Raw genomic sequence first — 23,160 nt, 5'->3', positions numbered from 1 at the left:
CTGTCCAGGGTGTACCCTGCCTGTCGCCCAAAGCCAGCTGGGATAGGCTCCAGCTTCCCCGTGACCCTGAATTGGAATAAGCGGTTCAGAAAATGAATGAATGAATGAATAATAATAATAATAATAATAATAATAATAATAATAATAATAATAATAATAATAATAATAATAATAATAATAATAATAATAATAATAATAACATAGTCTAGTTTGGCACACATTTGTAAAAGTACCAATGGGAAATTATGATGAATCAACAAGAGAGACTTCAAGTAGTAGAAAAACGGAAGAAAATATCATGGTGCATATCTTCCTTTGCTTAATGGTCAAGTAATAATAATAATCAATGTTGGGCAATGAAGAGATCACAGTGTGTTTTATGTATCAAAATATTATTATCTAATATAATGAATTATGAAGCCAAACAAGTTACAAAACCGCTTGACGACTTTTCTTCCTGAATACAAAGAAAAGTCTGTTGATTACTTTAGAAATAAACCACCCATCATATGTAGCAGTGTTGTTTTACTAAAGCAGCATCCATCTCATTAAAAACTTGGCTCACTTTAAGTAGTCGGCAGAGTTTCCTGGTTCAAAAGGTTTCAGACCATAGCAGAAAATAGATATAATACTGACAATGACATGGTTTTAACTATGGTCAATACAGCCAGTAAACTAAGAATGTATTTCTTTATGTTTCTTTGCTTCGTTTGACGGGAGAGGGGGGCTTGAACCGCCAGCTTAAAAACTTTATAAATACCAAAGTCAAATGGCCAAACCATAGACCATAGACATATTAACAATATATATATATTTTACAATCTATGGGCCAAACCCAGGGAGCATGCGCATTGTTGCCTATGGGATTTGTAGTTTTTAAAGCCATATCCGTACGTCTGCGGAAGTGTTTTGAGCGTTCGTGAGCTAGGTCACATTGGTTTAGTTTTGTAATGTTTTAAGAAGCTACACTACAATGGAAGCAACAAATACAGGTATTAAATCAATTCTGCTTGGTAATGCCTTGCTTTATGTTGAATCTTCAGTTTAGTTAGGTATACGGTGCACGTTAGAACGATCTTTATGCGCAATTTCGTGTTGCTATAACAACATTAGCTAAGTGATGTATGTATTTAGCTTGATTTGTGAAATCGTGAGTTATCATTTGTATGCGTATATGGTTATATGTCGAAAACGTTACTCTATGTTCTAATATTAATTTGATACTTTTACTCTCTTTTCATTATGAAGATGCAGCCAGTTTTTCTCTGTTCTGTGAACAAAGACACTAACCATGATTGAGGTGATTACTGCTTTGATAGTTTTCCTGTGTGTTTGTCTCCTTTTCCTTCCCTTGCTAGACGAAATCCAACTGAGGCATGTGGAGAAGGATGTATTGATCCCTAAGATGATGAGGGAGAAGGCTAAAGAGCGCTGTGCAGACAAAGTGGAAGGTATGTGGAAGACCAGTCTTAATCTATACTAAAGCTACCAAAAATTAATGGTATATTAAATATAAAAGTGAACCAAAAGACTTCCCTTATGGAACCTCACAGCAGTTCTCGGCTTTCAATAGCTACCATTAAATTATACTGTGCTTTTCTTGTCAGTCTAGTTGGTTCAAACCTATAGCAGCTCATTTTAGTAATACAACATGATCAAGAACCACATTTTCATCATTTAATTGTTTGTTATCTGAGCAAAAGCCACAATTTAACCCATTTTTCTTAAATTGTTTCTCAGTTATTTTACTTAGCACATGTAAAAGACTAATAGGTATACCATTCTTATCTGAAAATAATAATTATTCTTGGTTAAATGAATATTTTGAGCTATTTTCCATGAAAAAGGTCATGTTTTTAAACTTACATTAATAATGTGAGCAGTGAGATTGGCTACAGGTTTTAGTAACTGCACATCAAGGTTGTCAACACCTGAAGGTTTTTCTTTGCTCTGAGAAATTTCAGTGTTGTATCATTATATTTTACAAACCATATTTACTTGACCTATTACCCATTATTTTATCGGCAATCACTTCATAATCACAGTACATAGTTGCCTGTAAACATGAAAGTCTTGATTTATAGAGATGTGAATTTTTACTAGCCATGTGATCTAACCGATTAGATCATGTCCTTCAATGGAGGAGATGCCAATGCCATCGTATCCTATCAAACTGTGACTGAAAATAAGTTCATGTTCCCCTTGACCCCCCCCCGTCCCCAGCACACACAACATACATGGATATAGTTTGATGTTAAAAAAAAAAAAAAGAAATTTAAATGCTTTTAAATGCCTATTGAATTATTTAAAAGCTGGCGTACGCCAGAGCTTCCCACCTCGGGTAGGTTTTCATGTCACAGCAATTAGAAAGTTCTTGAAAGAGCACACCTGCAACTATAAAAGAAGTATACTGATGTTTCTGTTCAAAAGCTATGGACATGTACACTTTCCACAATAATTCTAACAAGCAGGTGCACCAGCTCAAACACTGCGCAACACAAAGATGCCTTGCACATGCTTGCAGTCTGTCCACTGCTCTGCTGTTATGCAGGGTGGCCAAGACGCAACATGAAAAACTGACCCGTCTTCCTCAGGTTTTAAGCAACCATGGGGACATAATGGAGAGTTGAACAGTTAACAAACTTTATTTGAATAACTATCTAAATCACAAGAAGTTGGAAGGAGTTAACTGGCTTCAATGTGCATCAAGGTCAAAATAATAAACAACACAGAACTACCTACAAACCAGAAGATAAACTGTGTCACTGAAAATTAAATCAAGCATATTTACCTCCCTGGACGAACAAACATTTTCTGGTTCTGTGTCTCACTAACACTTTTAGTGAAGTGTAGGACTGAATCTTAAGTGTCATTTTCAGAGCGGGGTTACAACAGTATGAGGTACAGAATTTTAGTTGACATCATTTCCAACTCCACTGAATGAACCAATCTCTGAATGGACACGTTTATCTGAGAACATGAAAGAAAGCCTCAGGGAATCTTTAAATTGACTGGTAAGTATATTTAGACTATAATCAATAAAAGGATCAAAATCTTATTTCTTGGTTACAAATTTAAATTTTTTTCTAATTTAACATCTTTTTAAAGAATGAATTGTGCAATTTTGCTTGTGGTTACTGGTTAGACGACATCCCTTATTAACTGAGTTTACGTGCTCTGTCCAAATGATACCATTTGATCAGCTGCTCGTCGTCAAACAAAGCCAAAACGTCCTTCTGCTCCTGGAACATTTGCACACGTCTCTCTCACCTCAGTGTCTTCCTCTACTCCCGACACCTCTGAAGGTCCCGTTAAGTTTTGGAGGAGTAAGAGTAATTCTTCTAAATTCTACAAATTCTTAGCACTTAGGACTAAAACAGCACTCTCAGACAGATGATATGGTCCCATGTTTTTATAGAAAACCGGGTGTTCTCCAACCTGTCCCTGAAGAGCTGCCGGATAGTGCACCAATCCTCGCTCAGCACCTGCACATTTGCATAGTTTTCACCAAAACATTATGCACTGCCTCTGAATTATTTAGCCCTCATTGTGACACTGTGACAAGATGGTGCTGTGAAGAACTGTAGCCATTAGTAATTCTGCTGAGAAACTATGCCTGCTCAAATGTTTAACCCTGTCCTGATCATTTTTATTATGGACATACATCCTGTTAAAATTCATGTGCTTTTATTATAAACTTTCATTTAGCTGTGTCATATGTTATTCTCAGCCAGCCATGCATGCACTGTTTTTTTTTAATGGCAGAAATAAACTGTTTCTGTGGCAGGTCTTGTGACAGCTAGTTGCCGGGAAATTGGCTTGCTTGATCTGAAGGATCATTCATGTATGTATGTGGGTCCACCTGTTCTTTACTGGTTATGACATCCTGAATTGTTTTATCTCACCTGAGATGGTGAGGAATGGCTTCAGCTTCTGTGCTTACAAATTTAGTTTTGCTATTTTCTAGTTTAGTCTTTAAGAGTTTGAGTTGTCAGCTGAGAAATTTTTTTGAGGAAAACCTTTTGCTAATTTGCCTTTTAAAGAGAGACTTTAAATGATATTTCTGCTATTTGACTGATTTTGCAGGTGACAGATATTTAGTTGTCATAATTCGGAAAAGTACAAATGGTCAATTATTATAAAATGAAAGGTTAATTCTATCGAGTTGCTTCATTGTCAAAGTGTCCTGGCTTTATAGTTTAGTAAAAGGCCACTAATTTAAGACTAATTCATTGTTATTTCTCAGTCGTTATTTAATATTTTGATCTATTTTTACCCGTTTGAAAAAACATCACTACACTTTGTTTCTTTTGTTTGTATGCATGCAGCATGTCTGATGATATCTCATTTGTGTATTTCAATAAATATCAAAAAAGGTGCAATGTACAAAAAAATGACAGTGTTTCAACAAATGAGTTGGTTTTTGAAAATATCTAGGAAATTATTTTTGTTTTAGTTAGATATTTTTTTCTCAAGTACGTCAACCAATTAAACTGATTCAGCCGTGTTGCAGCAGATAACATGCAAAACCTGCAGGACAGTGGTCCTTGAGGGCAGGCTGTGGACTCCCCTGGTCTAGGATTTATAAGGGTTATGTTGTGAATGATTTGGTCTCCTGATCAGGCTTTTTCCATCAATACTATGCTTAAAATCTCTTAATAATTTGTTTAATCGTCATTTTGTTTGAGCCTCCAGAATTTTGTGTAACACCTAAAATGAGAAAATGGGACGTTTGTGTGTCGTACCAAAGCTCAGAAATGGCTTTTTTTTTTTGCAAACATTGAAGAAAAGTTATTTGGCCGTTTGGCAAATGACATTTTCATGTTATATAGTTCTTTTATATCTAATCACTCTGGCAATTTAACTTTTAATCTTTCCCTAAAATAAAAAAAAAGTCTTTCTCTTTAATTCCTTGAAATGTTTTTTTTTTAAAATCTGCACCTGTCTCCCAAGACCTCTTATATTCTTTGACTTGTGAGCCAGGGCAGTTGACTTTGCCGCAGTTGCCACTTGATCTGCCTGGGAACGGCAGCCGCAGGTCTGCTCTCGTGCCCTCTCGACTGCAGCGACATGTCAGCCAGATAGTGACTAAGTTATGTGGTTTGTAGAAATCTTATGTCTTCATGCCGCTCACTTGAGGACACGGTGCACATGCGGTGATGGGACAGACAGTGGCTGGGTACACAGTGGAAACCCCCCTCACATAACAAGCTTCTCATCCCACTCATTTTCACACCTACATCCTCCGCCCTCTCACTGTGCTTGTGTCTGCACTCGGCCCCTGCAAGTGTATCTCGGCTAGTTTTACAAAGAAATGTGAAAAACACAATCAACAAGTATGTTTTCCTGTGTTATCTGTTGCTGCATATATGCTTGTATGCACCCCAAAGTTGTGTATGGAGAGCTTTCTTATTCAGTCAATTGCAACCAGCATGAAGGCATCATCTTTGTAGTTTTATTTGACATGTTTTTCCCGTTACTGTAGTGAGTCAAACATGATGCATGCGTGATTAACTGCTTCTTTCATATTTACTCTTTTCACATCCAGTATTATTAGTTTTTGCTTGAAATGGAATTAAATAGACTTATGTATGGATGGCAAAATGCAAACTATGAAAGTAATTTAACTGGTAATTTTCCTTTGCTTACTTACTACTAATGTGTGATATTTAGAAATATGGAAATCCAACTGAAAAATTCTTTTTTTTTTTTTTTTATTTAAATAGGTGGGTTTAGATCTTTCTTTTTTCCACCCTTCTTCTCCTTTACACAATTACACTTGTAGATCTTTAGAATTGGCACACCAAACAGCCTCAAGTGAAGGTGGCATCACACTCAACTAAGGAGCAGCCACTTCTGACATAAAACGGCTCTCCTAGATTTTTTTTCCCCTGCTGGAGCTGCTGCTGTCTGATCCGAGGCAGCCCCCTGCAGCCTCTATTGGCACCATGGGACTAGGATGAGGCGCTGGTTGATTAGATTAGTTGCACTCCTCTGCTTCTCTAAATTGGTTTTGCAGTAAGTTTTCTTCACATCTGCATCCTGATGAAAGTGCCTGTGTGATAACCATACTAATGTCACTAATAAAGGTAATTATGTCAGCTGTTCTGAGAGGAGAAATATGATGGCGGTGGTTTTAATTAAAGCTGGGAGAAAAGAGCTTGCTAACAAGGTGAAGACTCGAGTTCTCAGCACCTTGTTTGCAATGAGGCCCTCACACATTTAACACAGTGTACAACCACGAGCTGCGACAGTGTTGCTGATGCATCTCTGCAGACGGGCTTTATGTCATACGGGGTGACGGTCACCGTGTTTTGTGTCTACCTCCATTTTTCCAAGGCGTGCTCCAATTTAATAGATACAAATATAAAGTAAAGCATGTTGCAGAACAGTCAAAGATGTTTCATTATCATGTTATTATAAATATATTGTTCTTCTCTAATTGCCTCCCATGCATATGATCAGCTATAGCTGATGTATAAAATAGTTTTTAAAAGACACAAGGTATTTGTAAACCTGCTGGAGAGTTCGGACTGAAAGTATGGGTTTTACATGGATGAGACACAGCTTAACATGACTAAGTTTCTTCTGGTGACAGTCCTCATGCTTAAACTTTCATTCATCTTCATTCAGGCATTAGCAGCTGTTGCTAATGCCTGTAGGAAGAGGAGTTGTCTTTTTACTGGAAAGTTAACTTTTCCTCACTTCATGCCAAAGTGGGCACAAGACTGAGAACTCCAAGTTGCTCCCATGATGTGCTCATGTGAATGTGCAATGTAGTGTAAAGTGCTTTGAGTGGTCAGTATGACTAGAAAAGCGCTACACAAGTACAAATCCATTTTCATTATAAGATGAATGACAGAATTGCATTGATCATTACTGCTTTATTAATGTGTTTCCATACAAGGCTGTTCGACATGTTGAGTGTGCCCTCTCTCATCCTGTCTTCCTTCAGCCTTCAACCACTGCTGTAAGGAGTCCGGTTTCTTCATGGTGTTTAAGTGTAGAGAGGAGAATTCCGCCCTGAAGGAATGTCTGACGCAACAGTGAGTATTTTGCACTTCTTTTTCTGCGACACAGCACATGCACCACAAGGTGTTATTACACCACATGCAGCTCCACCAATAGCTTTTTATTTAAGCTTGCCTACTCTCTCCTGTTGTTATCGGCACTCCAAAACAGTTGCTTGTCAAGTCTCAGTCGTCTCGGATCTAAACGGTTGCTGTCACTGCGATGATACTTTGCTTTCTGTTTTCAACCAGCTACCAGGATCCTGTGTTTTTCGAAGAGTGTAAGAAGCAGTACATTCAAGAGAAACTGGAGTTTGAGAAGACGGGGATCCCGGCCAAGAACAGAAAACAGAAGCTTCCAGCCAGCATGTGATAAGCAACATGATGACAAAGTGTCTTTTAGGGTGTACAGACTCAGACTGCAGCTCCTCAAACTACATGGTGATGATGCTTTTGGCACGTTTATTACTCGTGAAGCTTCAAGTCTGTATGTTTCATTTGAATCTGTGAAAGGAGTGACTTGTGTTTTGATGCGCAGGACTGATCAAAAATCAAAACGATGCTTATTTAATGTAGATGCTGTGTGCAAAACATCAACATGCCACAGGCGTTGCATTGAAATGAGTTTCCCCTACTTTAATGAATCATCAGCGTAGTTATAGCAGGACTGAATGCCACTCCTGGAGCATCTTCAGAAGAGGTGAGCACTTTGGTTTTGATGTTGTGCAGAGTTGAATTGAGGAACAACTTTGTCATGTGGTTATTGTGTTTGCAATGACAGCACACGCAGCTAAAGAGTCTCCTTTGTTGTTTTTCCCCATAGACTTGGAGAATTTCAGCAAAATTTAGAAATGATGCATCTATGCGAGTATATGACTATGTAAATGGTTCAGCAGCAGTAAAGTGAGTGGAAAAATAAAAAAATATAATGAAAGTTATAAATGTTTTTTTTTTTTATTTAAGATAAATATATCACAACATCTTCAATTATTTCACAAAACCAATTAAATTATTTGCCTTTAAACTGCTTTTTTCTTCAAATTCTAAATATATTTTGGTGTTTTATCTTTGGTAGGAAGCTTTAATCAGACCATACCAATTTCATCACCACCTTATCAGCATTTTTCACACCCTTTTATTTCTCCTGAAAAACTGGCAGAATGTCCTGAAATGTCTTGGTTAAACTGGGACCAGTCTGTAACAAGGATTCATATTAAAAAGAGAGGCTTGGCCTTTAAAAGTCTAGATGGTGAGGTTTGCATTTCTGTAAAAGACTGTCTGGAGAACTTTAATAATTCAACAAGAAAACAACTCTGTTTAAGAGAAATGCATCTACTTTCTTTGGTACATTTACTATTAAAACAAAGTGGTGATTGTAAGGAGTCAGTTTGCCTAAAACAGGCGTGAAAACCGAGATGATTTGCTGTGATCCAGCACATGAACACGATCCTGGTCTCGAGATGACTTAAGATGACAACTATCCTGTACGGTGACAAGTGAAAATGTTTTCATTTTTTTAATTAGTTTTATGTCAAGAATTGCTAAAAAAAAAAAAAAAAATTGCCAAAAATGTTGGGAAGCACAAATATGTGTTTGTAAACTTTAAAAAGAAAGCTAAAAAGACAAAAAGTCAGTTGAATTGTGAGGAAATCACACCGCCTCATCCATCACCTACAATGTTCTAACGATTAGAGTTAGCGCGAGTTGTCTCTTCTGCCTGCAGAAGAAGAGGAGTGACTATTTGTGTCCTTACTCTGGTCCAACACTTCCACGCCTCAATTCTCACCCACAACCTTCCTTTAGCTGCTTTTCTGGCCTCCAGCGTTGTCAAGAGGTAAATGTTTGTGGTCAAAGAGAAACCGAGGCATGGAAATGGAAGCTTTTTCCAATCACTCAAACTAGAAATGAAAGTTTTAGAATATACTTAAGATAAATGCATTTTTCCAGCGTTGGGATGGACACTACCGACCATCATTCACAACATGTCTTATTGTCCCAATGCCATGCAGGTAAGTTCAGACTCAAGGCCGCACACGGTTAGTAGCTTTCATTCATTTATTTCATCATATTTACAAACAGTCTGAAGTGCAGTAAGTCTAAAATATAATCCATATCTACTGTACATTGCATTTTGGTTTGCAAATTGTTTACAGAAGTATGAAACTGCTGCTGTAAAATAAAATTTTTAAAGAGTAAGAACAAAACAGTTATGAACTGAATGAAGAAATCTGGAAGATAGAAAATAAAAAAACATGGGCCTTTGTGCTTTGTGCACCAATATTTCAGATGACATTTCTTAAAAGGAGAACATTATTGTCTTACCACCAACATGGATAGCTCCTCCATCAGAGGCTGTGGCTGTCAGTGAGGCAAAGAGAAAAACATAAAAAAGTTGAAGTGCAAAACCACACTGAATGAAGTACTGAAGCCCGCCATATACATTTATACAGATATGAACATTCTGTTTCTCTTATTTTCCCCACATATATGCATTTGTACATCATTCATTTGACAACCAAATGTCTTAGAAACAGAAAAAAACCTCCAACTTCCCTCTTTACTTTACAGCAAGATAAACACCAGCACAGTAGAGAGTTTAGGTACACTATTTCTCAAAGTATCCACAAACCTCATTTCAACTTAATTCAAGTTTTAAAAGAACAAATAGGAGTGCATGGGCTCTGTTCCATAAGCTCTTCAAGATTTAGATGCCCAAGTGACTATCCGACCATGCGAAGCTGAGAAAAGAACACGACCGACAACTGCAGGTCTTAGAAATCAGAATATGTGAGAACAGGCACATCTACGTCGTCAGGTGTACATAGGAAGCTTGTTTGAGTTTAGAAACCTGATTGGAAAATCAAACACTTTAGGCCTTTTTAAAGAAGAATACACTTTTATATTGTTATAATGGCCTTGATTACATAAAATAATAATGTCCAAGGTGATGCAGGAAGGGTTCCATTAACAATAAATTTGTGAGATAATTTAGTAGCTATCAGAATCAGGAACAAAAATCCGCAATAATCCAGATATTACCTGTCCCCATCAACGTCTAAACCGTATTGGGTCCTCAGACATAAAACATCTCCAGCACATGATCATGAGACAAACATTGGGCTACATACTGGTTATACTTTACACTGATCCAATGTAAAGAGACTTGCATTGAGGAGGTACAGTTATACGAATTCCACTACTATGCTGCGGCTCTGACTGATCCAGGCCGCCGTGTACGGAGAAGGAGGCCTCTTTGAGCCCTCTTAGGTGTATTAAGATGGGATACAGATACAGGTAGGAGAAAGAGGCCCACACACTGATCTGCATACACAGGCACACTGTTTCATAATACATACAGTCATACACAGAAAATTAAACTGCTTGTATGCATGCTTGCACACACTTATGCATGTGTATACAAGGGCGCGCACACATGGAGAGGTGATTTATTCTGCTGAGGGCTTCTCATCAGGGTTTGCTCTGCAGAGTCATATATGTTCACCGATGCGGTGTGCAGAGAGGATAAATGAATGAGTTGATAGTCTTTACCTCGACTGGGCCTTTTCTGGCCTTCATCGGTTCCCACAAGTTGCAGGCCCAGTGTGGTCCACTTTGAGTGGGCAGTTTAAGGCAGGCTAGGTGGTAGTTATGTGGCAGAGTTCATCCATTCCTCCATTAGTTATCTTTCCACCCATTTATTACTCGTTGCTTCTGTCGTTTAACTTTACCTTAATAAGGCCTGACCCATTCTGCGTTGGGAGGGCTCCGGGGACTGCAGTTTCCCATTGAGGATGAAGAGTTGGATGCAGCAGAATGTCCCTCCCAAAACATGGCATCGCTGGGCTTTGGGGGGCTGGGGAAAGAGCGCGAGCTGTCATCCAGAGAGGCCTGGTTGAGGGGGGGTGGGGGCAGCACTACGGAACAGGTGTCACTACCGAGCAGCGCCTCTCCTGAGCAGCTCTGAGAGGGCCAGGGCCCATTGTACCAGCAGTCCTCCCTCAGACTGTCTGGCAGCAAGGGGCCTAATGGCACGCCGACAGGGGGGCAGGGCCGGCCGGAGCATGAGGGGAGTGGGGGGGCACTAGGGGGGCGAGGCACTGATGCCCGGGCAACCGGAAGGTTGTTGTTTTTTTCCACGTCGTCCAGACACTGGACAGGAACGGTCGAGGCAGCTGGGAACAGAAGGTGAGGTGGAGAGAAGGTGACATCAGAGTTAGTGGTTTTACAAAAACCTGGAAGCAGAAGAATCAAAGGCAGCACTGGTTCCACTGGTCTTTTTTTAACGGTTTGACTACTAGTGTGAGCTACATGTAACTGAGCAACATATTTCATCGTTATGATGTCGTTCTGCTTGTGCGGTAATCATGTTTTAACAGAACAAGCTAAAAATCTGCATCTACTGGGAGGTTAAAGATACATATTTGTGAGCTTTATCCTACAATTTCACACCAGTGTTTAACCTCTTTAAATGTGTAGCTCCTTTCTGAAGATGTAATAATTTAGCAAGGGATCACCACTCAAATACAACTTCTCCATGGTGTCCGTAATCCCCTGCCTGGTGAAAGCTTGCGGTGATCATCGACTACTGGCTGAAACGGTCAACTCACCGTGTCTTTAGTGGAAATGAGAAAAAATTCAGAAACAGTGTGCAGTAAGTAAGCCAAATGGTTTAGTTTATTGAAGATTCAACTTTTGCAGTAATAACTAATTTTATCCGTACAATGTTATCAATCTCTCACATTGCTTCAGTGGAATTTTGACACACTCTTTTATTTTTTATTTTATTTATTTATTTATTTAAATAATGTTTTTGTTCCCCGAAATGTGTGATAATTTGTTTATGCACCGCTCTATTATGGCCCTGCTACACCATTTCTGTGTGATTATGATCTATACTTAAGTGGACTATTGCAACAGGTTGATTCTTTCCCCCAAACTAGACATTTTTTGTTTTGATATTTGGGATCTTTACCCTGTTTGTGACATATTTCAGCTGTCTGACTGATGTTCTTACATTTTAAACTAGAATACTTTAGTATGTGCCGAAGTTGCACTGTGCTTTACATTCAAATCTCCATTTTGGGTCTCGTTGAGGAGTCCTCACCTCAAACGGCCGAATGACTGGAAACTATCTTGATTTGTTACATTTTGTTCCTCTTAATTCCTATGGGAGCAGTATGTATGCATTTAGTTTTTCCACACATTGCCTTTGCATTTTTACTCAGGTTTTGTTTTTAAAATGACACTAAAATGTAAATTGTTTATAACTCATTTTAGTCACGTCCCTTGAAATAAAATCAAGTAAAAACTAGATTTTTTTTATTTTAGTGGTCCTGCTTTGTATAACCTTATAATATTTATATTACTTTTCTTGATATGTTTTCCTTCTGCGAGTTGGAGCGACAGATTCATTAAAACACACTGATCATTTTAGCTTAAATATTACTAATCTATCTGGCAGCATAAATAAAACCATGCACTTTTTTCCTGTGATAGCTGGAGAAAGTTTTCTTCTATTTGCTACTATGGTGGCAGCTGTTTACTTATTAAAGCAACATTGCTTTTAATCCCCCAACGAATAACAGTGCAGAGAGGTACAGAATGATAAGAAAGCATATTGTGCAATGAAAACTCAGCACCATATAAATATCTCTGCATGTGAATCCGTTACTACCCAAACTAAAAAACAAAAACCTCCCTGCATAAACAAAGCCATCCTTTTCACAGATAGCATATGGATGCAAAAATCAGATGCCACAATCTCACACACATATCATTGCTTTGCCATCAAATCACCATCTTGGGGGAATATTAAAGTTTAAATTTGACTCTATACTGTTGCTTTTTGTTTTTTTAACCATACCTCTCCATCCACACATCATTTATCCATCCATCCTTCCTCGCTATGCTTCCAAGAGATGGTCTCCTGAGTCTAGAATTTGAATAAAAGTGATTTCAAAGGAGGGACATTAGAAGAATACAGATGCACAGAATGACTGAATAAATAAGACAGCACGCTCTCCTCCCCCTCTTTCCTTATTTCACTCTATCCGCCTCATCTGAGCCACAGGATTACTCTTATTCAGCGGAATAAATAGGCCAAGATTTATTTTCTTGCCATATTTCATTCTAATTTTCACCTCACAGCCTCCTCTTCTGACACAACAGAGGTAATCACAACTAGCATCGTACATCAGTGCAGAAGGAAGGGAATGGAAGGATAAACCATTTTATCATGCTCTTTATCAAAGTGTTTGAGGAGTTGTAATATCCACAGTCTTCTGACACTAATACAAACTGCAACAAGGAGCAGCGGGGGGCATTTTCATAGTAAGTAGAACTTACACCCTTAACGGGATAGAGGCAGAAGTTTCATTAGTTTCTGTGTAGAGTAGCAAGACTGTTTGCAGATGTTAGAAATCTGACATCTCCTGACAGCCAGGTTAAAGAAACACATTTTACATCCTCAGATCAGTTTAAGATGTGAGTTTCACTTCTTTAGTTTGGCAATGAAAAACATGTCTCTTTCATGGCTTTGATGTAATTAAACATTACTAACTTCATTCTTTTACCTATTCCTTGTCATCGCTGACGTTGCTTTTGTGTGTGTGTGTATTTGTGTTTTTAGAGTATTTGATGAAAACTTGGGAAGCACATGGTCAGTTTAATGCACATGCAGCTACATTTAAAGCATAATTTGTGGGAAAAAAAAGTGTGAAAGTTTACAATTAAAATGTAAGGCAACGATAACAACAAAAAGAAACCAAAAAGAACAACAACACCATTTTAAATATACAAGTAAAGAAACACATCAAATAATGCACCACTTAATTAAAATATATATTTTTTAATAAATCTGATGTCTTGAACATGAGGCCTGAAATGCTGGACAGCGCGCCGTGTGTAATGACATATACACAGAAAGCATGGGATGGTTTGACTGAAACACACACACACACACACACACACACACACACACACACACACACACACACACACACACACACACACACACACACACACACACACACACACACACACACACTGGTACAATCCTGAGATTAGACACATTAGTTTGGTCTCACCTGGTCTTGTTTCACTGACCAGTGGTTTCAGTTTCCTAATCAGGCCTGTTTGGTGCTTCAGCTCTGAGTGGAGGCGGGTTACCTCACAACACAAAGCCTTGTATGTCTGCTGCATGCTCCTCTCCCTGCAATGAACGGAAACATCTCATTTAAACCGGACTGCTGGGATAGAAACAACCAGATGTCATACAGGACCATGCACGAAGAAATTAAGAAATGTCTTGTTTCTTTTCTTTACCTTTCCTTTTGTTTTACCAGTGTGAGAAAAACAAAGAGTCTAAATGAAACTTTACACAAAACTGCTGGAATTTCTCAGGATAACTTAACAGAAGCCAAGTCCACTTGCCATGATATTATTGGAGAAGCCTGCTGCTCTCTTCATGGTTGCTCTGTCTCTGCTAAACAACTTGATCCTTTGCTGACACATTTCACACCATCACTGACTGAGCTAATGCTGAGTAAAACTGCTTCAAAGCAAATATTTACATTTTAAAGACACATTTAGAATCATTTTCAGAGACTCTCCCAGGTAAAGCTACACTTTACTCCACTCAAACAATGACACTGGTACAGTGTCATGATGTTTTTAATACAATCTAATCCAACCTAAATGCATTAAAAACATAAAAAGAAGCTTTCAAAATTATTATGCAACGAGGACTGCAGTTGTTCAATCAAAATCTTGTGCAAGGCTGCAAAATTTTGCTTTAATCTACCTCAAACATAAATGAACCCAGCAAAAACAAAAAACAGGGTTTTTGTGATGCCAATTAGCTAATAAATAAATTACCAAAAAAATAAATAAATAAATAAATACAAAACTATGCACATTTACAGGAGACCAGGCTCATGAAAAAAATTAGGTGTAAACATTCAAACACAGGACTGGAATTTAAAACAATTTCTCTGCCTATGATACTGATCTAAAACACAGACTCTGTTGCCTTTGAGTTTATCTGCACATCCCAGACTTGTTCTGCAGCCTGTGATATGCAGCTGTGTTAAGCTGCACCCTCCTCTAGTGGCCAAATAGAACAAGCACAATCCATTGAAAAAAGCCATTTTGCTTATAACCAGAGCAGGCTTTTAAAATGCGTTTCAACTATTCAGCCTAGTAATTAAAACAAGTTTATATCTTAAAGTGTATTAATCCTTCTCATGCATGATTCGTAAAATAAAAATCCTTTATTGGGTTCGGTTAATTGGTTACTCTAATTTGCCCTTAGGAATGAGTGTGAGCGTGAGTGGTTGTTCATCTCTCTGTGTGGCCCTTCGATGGACTGGCAAGCTGTTCAGGGTGTACCCTGCCTGTTGCCCAAAGCCAGCTGGGATAGACTCCAGCTTTCCCGCAACCCTGAATTGGATTAAGCGGTTCAGAAAATGAATGAACGAAATCCTTTATTGGTTTCTTAAATCGTGGGATTTCAAGTGTTCTGTTCATGCTTCTCACCCCTCATTCACACGTACATGTGAGAGTGCAGGAAAGGTCAAAGGTGTTTTTTAGATTCCACAATGCATTACGGAAGGTGTAATAAAACAACTTTTATATTGTCACTACCTTATAATTTTAGCTTGCCAAGTGCAAAATGACATGTTAAACACAGCAGGTGTGTATTGAAGTAGCTTAAATGATCACGTTCCAACATTTATTGAAGAGTCTGTGTTTTATTTGTGGGATTTAAATTGGAACTGTAAAGCTCAAGGATGCTTATTTCCCCTCCAGGGAAACAGTTTCCACTGTAAATGCTGCTCATAAGAAGAGAAGCTAAAGGTCACACAAAACTCTGCTCGTTCTTCAAGAGTTTCTCAAGTGGCCATAAAAACTCATTTTAAGCTAACAAATGCAGATTCATAGTCAGACAGGAAGCAGAAGATTCAGCTCAAATACATTGTGTTTCTAAAAAAAAGGGGGAAATAAACAACCTCATGAAAAGAAAATAATGTTGGGAATATAGACTAGTGAGGTGTCCATTTGATTATTAAATCAAATCAAATCAAACTTTATTTCTTGAGCACTTTTCATGCCACGGGCAACACAAAGTATAAAGACGCCCACACACACACACACACACACACACACACACACACACACACACACACACACACACACACACACACACACACACACACACACACACACACACACACACACACACACACACACACACACACACACACAAGGACAGAGAGCAAACCCACACCCCCCGAAATACATAATTCCCTGAATACTGTCTCTTTAACCGAACGCAGGTTAATAAAACAAATGAAACAGTACTTAAGTGATAAAAAAATTCTGACTTGGTGTTGATGTGCTGATGTGATGCGTTAACAGTCCAAACTTCATTGTAAGTTCTGTACTTTAAGAAATACTTTTTAACACTAAGGCGAGACCATGGATTATAATTTCTGCTTTGGGACGTCCAGTCAGGTATTGAACAGCAATTCTTATATAATATAAATGAAACTCTATACCTTGTATCAGAGTTGGCATCGCAGGTCTGGTCCAAGTTGGGTCCGTTAAGGCCATGGGGTTCCTCCTGAAACAAAGCTAAGTTATGCAAAATACAGCGGAGGTGCTTTCTGAACTTATTTTAGTCAGTTTTATATTTTCATTGTTAAAAATAACAAAACGTTTGTCCTCCAGTTAAATGTTGACTCATTCTCTTCCTTCTATCGCTTTCTTTCAGCCTTTCAACCAAGTCCACCGTGCCTTCGTCCTTCCCAGCTCCACTACTTCTCATTCTGCCTGAACATCCCTCCACCTTGTCATTTCTTTGTATATCACCTGACACTTAGACTTTGCGGTCTCTTTTTCTTTACTGGTGTTCTGTTTTATGGTTTCTCCCTTCATCCCACCCTCACTCACCACACTTCTCTCCAGCAGTCGGCTGTTCTCCAGCGTCACCCTCTCTAGCTCCTCCTGCAGTTGGTGGATCTGCAACTTGGTGTCGACCCTCTCCACCTGCCAGTAGTCCTGTGGGCTGTTCAGGCTCTTCATCACTGCGCACGCGCACCCGCACGCACACACACACACACACACCTTCAGGTAAGTGCCGCTCTTAGATGTTTAGGATAAAATCCAGCATTATAATCACTTCACTGAGAGTGATTAAAATGGAAGAGATATCAGGCAAAGCAAATAGAATTACAACAAAATCAAAATACTACATTTTCAGAATAAATGCTGCATACACAACTTAACACGAGTAAACATACTGTAGCAGCAGTTAAAAGAGATTAAAACTTTCTGAATAAAGTGCTTCTACAGTAATATAATGGTATATGATGTAAATTATTGAAGATACTTCTGATTATTTCTATTGATGAATGAACGTGTACAAAGGGATTTACAAAGTTCTTTAAATACTTTAAAGTAAATGTTTTCATGATGTTAGTTGCAGGAGAAAACTGTCTACTTTGGCATGGTCAGACTTCCATCACGTTGTGACTTTTGGCATGAACTGAGGTGGTTTGCTTCAGTGATTCAACTAAATTCAGTTGTAAATCATGTTTTATTTTAGCAAAAAAATTTTTTTTTCCATTTTACACATCTAAAGGTTGTCTTTTCTAAAAGCGACATAAACAACCAAACATAAATTTAAATAAATGTATACAGTGCATTATGTGACTTGGTAGTGCATACCACTACATGCATTGTTCTCACAGTGTTGAGTTCTCTTCAGCTGTTAAAAAACAGTAGAAAACAGGTCTCTGTGCTCTACCTGTACCTTGGCTGGTCTCCATATCCGTCCTCAGCTGAAGCAGCTCCAACTCTTTGGCTTGGAGCTGCTCTGTCAGCAGCCTCTCACTCTCACTCTTCTCCTTTTTCTGACAAATGACAAAGAGGGGGAGGAAGAGGGGGTCAAAGGAGGTCTCTGTGTCAAGTTAAATCAGTGCATATGAGTTGTGTTGCTTATAAGATCATATGGTCTCTAATTTTATTATATTTAAATTCATACTAACTTAAAAAAGCAGTTGTTGTATTTATTATTAGTGAGAGGGAGGCTGAAATCAAAATGTTTTTAACTATCACCTGTCAAAGGAACATTTAGATTATGTTTTAAAAAGAAAATATGTTTAGCATTGAAGCAAAGACACTGAGTTGACTTTAAAAGACTTACGAACAAATGCAGAAGTAAAATCTCCCCTGTTTGTGTTATAATTATGTTTCTAAAGCCTTTGGGCAACTTAACCATGAAAGCTATTGTTTAAGAAACAATAATAAAAAATCTGGCTTCCTATTATACCCAACAGACCATGAAATTTAAATCTAGTCAAATTAAAGTATTTCATTGGAGTTAAGAATTGTGTTTTTTTTTTTTGTTGTTGTTTGTTTGTTTTAATGCAGATAACCTGTTGTGACAGTGGTCATGCCTTTGTTAAGGGCATTGTCGATACCACTTCATAAGGGAAACTTGCACTCAGATGAAAGGAAAGCTTAACTTCCGGAGGTTTTTGATTGCTTAAAGTCATGCCTTCAGAGTATTTCTAATGAGATCGGAAAGGCACAATGATTTTAAGGTTCTTTTAGTGGTTTATAAATGTCTTAATGGTCTTGGGCCTTCTTATTTATCTGATCTGTTTTTAAGGTATGAACCCTCGCGGACCCTGAGGTCCTCAGGTACCGGCCTTTTAGTTCTTCCTAAAGTTCGTACCAAAACATATGGCGAGGCCACATTTCAGTATTACGGGCCTCGCCTATGGAACAGCCTGCCTGAGGGCCTCAGGGCTGCAGAGACTGTTGATGTTTTTAAAAAAAAGCTCAAGACCTACCTTTTTAGTTTAGCTTATAACTAAGTTTTAACATTCTTATATTAACCCATATTTATCTTTCTTTTTAGTTAATTTTATTTATTTATTTATATATTTTATATATTGATTTACATAGTATAGATTTTATTATTTTATTTTAATGGATTTTATTTTTGTTTAGTTATCACTCCAGCTCTCTCCTCATCGGGGTCCTCTTCGCCGAGGGCTGCCCCTGCTCTGACTGCATGGGTGTTGCTGTGGGGGCTGTCCCTGTCTGGTGGGTCGGGATCCAGCGCTGCAGCTTTACGGTTGTGGCGTGGGTCCTGTCTGCCCGGACCCGGGTGGCCCCCATGGTGATGGCCTGGGTCTTGGTTGGGGGTAGCCCTTTGTGTAGAGGCTCCCTGAGAATACCGTTTCCTTATCTGGTGCACATCTGGTGCAAATGCACCTGGCCATTCATTCATCTTCTTTTAACTGTTACAGGGCAAATAGGGCATGGGTGAGGGTGGTTGTGGGTGGGTGGAAGGGGATGTGTATGTGTGTTAGTGTTTTATCTATTTTGATGTAAATTGTTTTATAATGTAAAGCACTTTGTATTGTTTTTAAGCACGAAAAGTGCTATACAAATAAAGTTTGATTTGATTTGATTTGAATGCATTCCTAACATCTTTATTTTTCACTGTTTTAGAAAATTTAATGTGCAAACTTATTTATCACCTCAAAATAATGAAATAATGTCATGAATTAAGAATATATGATCTACCTCAGTTGTGGAGATCTTGGTTTAGTTGTCCCAAACATATTTACAGCTTTGCATTTCAGATTATCTGTGCATTTTATTCATTCATGCTGTTTTGCATTTCTATTCTGAACATTAAGCTTGTAATGAGGTTAAAAAAAAGACTCACCAGTTTTTTAAGGGCCATCTGCAGGTCCTCATTTTCCATATAGATACCTCTGTAAGCACTAAAGGCTTTGTTTACGTAATGGGGGCCTTCTGTTGGAGGAGCCTCAGGCCTGAAGAGCTACAACAAAGAAAGACAGACATGGAAAAGAGTCATCTTATTTATTTATTTTTTATTTAGATGAGTGTTATTCTCTTGGTTGGACAAAATATGGAGCAGGTAAACTAAAGACAGAAACATTGAACATGTGCTGTAGATTTGACGTCCTGTAACGTGAAAACAATAAAACCTCATTTCATTCAACTATCCTCTGAGAAACCTACTTTAACTTTCGGACAGTTTAGTCATTAAGATGTATTTCATTTTTTTTAACTCATTTTTCTCAAACAAATACCTTCCACAATGTATTTTCTTTTCAGTGGCATCCATACCTTGTCTTCCAGCTGCTTCACCCTTTTCCTAAGCAAGGTATTCTCTCGCTCGGTGTCTCTGAGCCTCTTCTTGATGTCCTCATAGGCCGTGACCAGAGCAAAGTGGGAAGCAACGGATTCATCACCGGCACACACCGATACTGGGCTTTCACCTGAAGCTGTGTAGGCTGTCTCATGTTTGAGGATGCAAATGTCATCATCCAAAAGGTGTTCCATGCCTGCACAGGCCTTATCTGTAGCAAAGAGAAGGCCTAAAGGTATACATAAAGCATTTTGATTTTGATTTGACTTTTATAGAGCTGCACCTGTAACAAAATGGTTAATAAGAATACTTACTACCCTGTAATAAATCACCAACTTTTTAAATAACTTTGTTTTATCTGTTTATGCAAATAATTAATCATAAATCCTATTAATGGTAATGTATTTTAAATAGGTTTTACCATTTCTTTAAGACATATCTGAAGGTGCACATGAGACAGTAATATTAAAAGTATTCTTAGGTTTTTAGGATTGTGGCCTTAGATCGATTTACATGAAAATATGACCTGACACTGACCTGGGTGATGGCTCATTGCTTTAGAGAACTGACTATGTTGAAATAAAGCAGATTACACCCCATAGTCTCCAGGACTTTTTCTGTTTAGAGTAGCAGGGCAATAGAGAGTGAAGCTAATGCTACTTGATGATGTCAGCATGCAATGATGCAGCAAACACAAAAGGGCCAAGTTTCATATTGAAGGGTCAATGCTTTCGGAGAAATAAAGCATTTATTTTAAAAAAAGTAATCGAAAAGATATTAAAGCCGTGGGACGGAAACACGCCAGAAAAACACAACCTCTTAGGTACAGACTTAAAAATACGAAACCAGGAGAGAGATCGAAAGCAAATCCAACAACTATTAAAAATGAAAGTCAACGTGACTAAGATATAATGACAAGGGGGGCGTCTTTTATCAGACTTCCTTCATTTGCACAGTAACAGGGTTTTCATAGTGAGACGTGGTACTCCACAGACGCAATAAAAAAATAAATATAAACACACAAACAAAGTCATATTCATAATGTAAACAACGATACTGGTCAGAATACAATGCTAACATTAGTTAGCTTCAATCACCACAAAGCACGGTGCAAACACTCTGACAGTTTTACAGAAGCATACAGCGTTAATGACACCCCGAATAACACGATAAATAATTAATGGTCCACAAAAACATTTCTAAACATCTCAAGCACATGGTAATGAAAATGATCGATTTGTTATGATACCAGCTAGCAAAGGTTTGCTAACGTCTTCAAGCTAACGGAAATAAGAGTGGATTAAATATTCCTCTTGGTTTCCACTAACCGTGTTAGATGGTGTCCTTAATTAGGTTTCAGGTGACCACATAGGATTATCGTTCATAAGTAGAATAAAAAGAAGACGTGTTTCTGGGATGAAACAAAGACACAAGGCTGACACTCGCACAGTGTCTGGTCCGAACTGACAGGTGAGAAAACAAAAACTTCCGGGAGACACGCGACGGCTCAAGTCCTTTCAAAGTAAAAATATGGGCAAGTGACAGTGGGCGCTCATGTATTTTTTTTCCCTCACTTTAAAGAAATACTGAAGAAAAATTAACCCCTTTCTTTGAATAGTATGAAACTGATGCACTTTACACTTTACTTTCGTAGCTCAATTTGAACTAGCGCTATTAAAGTAAATAAAGATTAGGAAAGTAAAAACATTTAACAATTTCCTGGCAATCCCTTTTCAGCTTAAATGCGGAAATGTGTGGCATTCACTTGGAATACAACAGAAAGTTACTTTTTCCTCTTTCTTTTTTTTTTTTTAACTAGCGAGATATCTTAGATAAACTATTTTACTACTACTACAACTATTATCACAACAACTATTATTATTATTATTATTATTATTATTATTATTATTATTATTATTATTATTATTATTATTATTATTATTATTGTTGTTGTTGTTGTTGTTGTTATTATTATCATTATTATTGTTGTCGTTGTTGTAAAGAAAATCCCAAAACTGTTTTGTCTGTGTCCGCACTATGTTCCAGACCCAGAATGTCTTTGCGACAATACCACCTACTGGACAACTGTTACCGCTGCCATGGAAATTCTGGACGAGGTGGCCTGGTGGTAAGTTTATTTACACCCGAAAAACTCTAAAATAACTTCACTCTTTAACTAAAGAAATACACTATAGGCTACATGTCGTTTTGAGAAGAGGTTAAAGACGAGTTTAAGTAGCTAGCCAGCTGATAACTAGCATGATTCATCGAAGCAAAATACCATTTGTTTTTATCATGAAAAGGTTGCCGTCGAGCGAGGAAAAAAACACAACAAACAAACGGAAAAAGTGCAATATAAAGCTTATGAAAGTGGGTTTGTGAGGTCTTGTCCTTTAATATTTACAGTGTATACTTGAAACATATTTGGTAAATACTGATGAACCCTTTATGGTGCCATTTGACAAGACAACAATAGCACATCATGTGTCATTGTATTCACTATATACACTTGTATACAACCATTTGGGACACTCAGACAAAATTTACATTTTTTTTTCTCACATTTTTTTTCCTTAAGGAAAAGTTTGTTCTCTAATCTGTATACAAACAACTAAATAGAATGAATTAAATGTGATCAAATATTAACATACTGTAGCTAGATATTTAATGAAGACAATATGCAGCTATGATGATGACATTTTGTTCCTCGTAACTATGTTAATCTTTAGCTCTGTATTTTGGGAAATTGGAGTAAACACTGTCTACCTCTTCAGGAATGTAATATTTGTCACCAGACAGTAGTTTTTTTTATGTACAAGCTATTAAAATGGGTACATGTGCTTTTAAAACCTGAAAAGCTTTATGTTTATGTGACATTTCAGCATTTCAGTCATTTTCTGAAAGCTTGTCATGATTTGTAACATCTGTTATATTACACAGTTTTTTTTTCCATTC

General features: G+C 37.8%; 2 protein-coding genes across 3 annotated transcripts; one reads left to right on the top strand and one right to left on the bottom strand.

Moving 5' to 3' along the window:
• Positions 1-894: 894 nt before the first annotated feature.
• On the top strand, positions 895-7,959 carry cmc1 (C-x(9)-C motif containing 1). Its single transcript, XM_079239962.1, has 4 exons — positions 895-992; positions 1,359-1,451; positions 6,956-7,046; positions 7,263-7,959. Exons 1-4 carry the CDS (start codon positions 974-976, stop codon positions 7,381-7,383), a joined length of 324 nt encoding a protein of 107 aa, XP_079096088.1. The 5' UTR covers positions 895-973; the 3' UTR covers positions 7,384-7,959.
• Positions 7,960-9,244: 1,285 nt separating this feature from the next.
• azi2 (5-azacytidine induced 2) lies at positions 9,245-21,669 on the bottom strand. 2 transcript variants are annotated; one of them, XM_079240888.1, is made up of 8 exons: positions 21,534-21,669; positions 20,184-20,434; positions 19,756-19,872; positions 17,818-17,923; positions 16,962-17,095; positions 16,568-16,632; positions 14,096-14,220; positions 9,245-11,182 (listed from the first exon to the last, which is right to left on the bottom strand). In XM_079240888.1, the coding sequence occupies exons 2-8, from the start codon at positions 20,397-20,399 to the stop codon at positions 10,740-10,742; spliced, it is 1,206 nt and encodes a 401-aa protein (XP_079097014.1). In that variant the 5' UTR covers positions 20,400-20,434; positions 21,534-21,669; the 3' UTR covers positions 9,245-10,739. The 2 variants fall into 2 exon arrangements, with proteins under 2 accessions (XP_079097014.1, XP_079097015.1); XM_079240889.1 differs by having other exon boundaries at positions 17,824-17,923.
• Positions 21,670-23,160: the final 1,491 nt, after the last annotated feature.

This window comes from Telmatherina bonti (assembly GCF_933228915.1).
Source record: "Telmatherina bonti genome assembly, chromosome: 5".
In the NCBI taxonomy this organism is placed as follows: Eukaryota; Metazoa; Chordata; class Actinopteri; order Atheriniformes; family Telmatherinidae; genus Telmatherina; species Telmatherina bonti.
The sequence above is the reverse complement of the archived record's forward strand: the minus strand, read 5'-3'. Positions and strand labels throughout refer to the sequence as shown.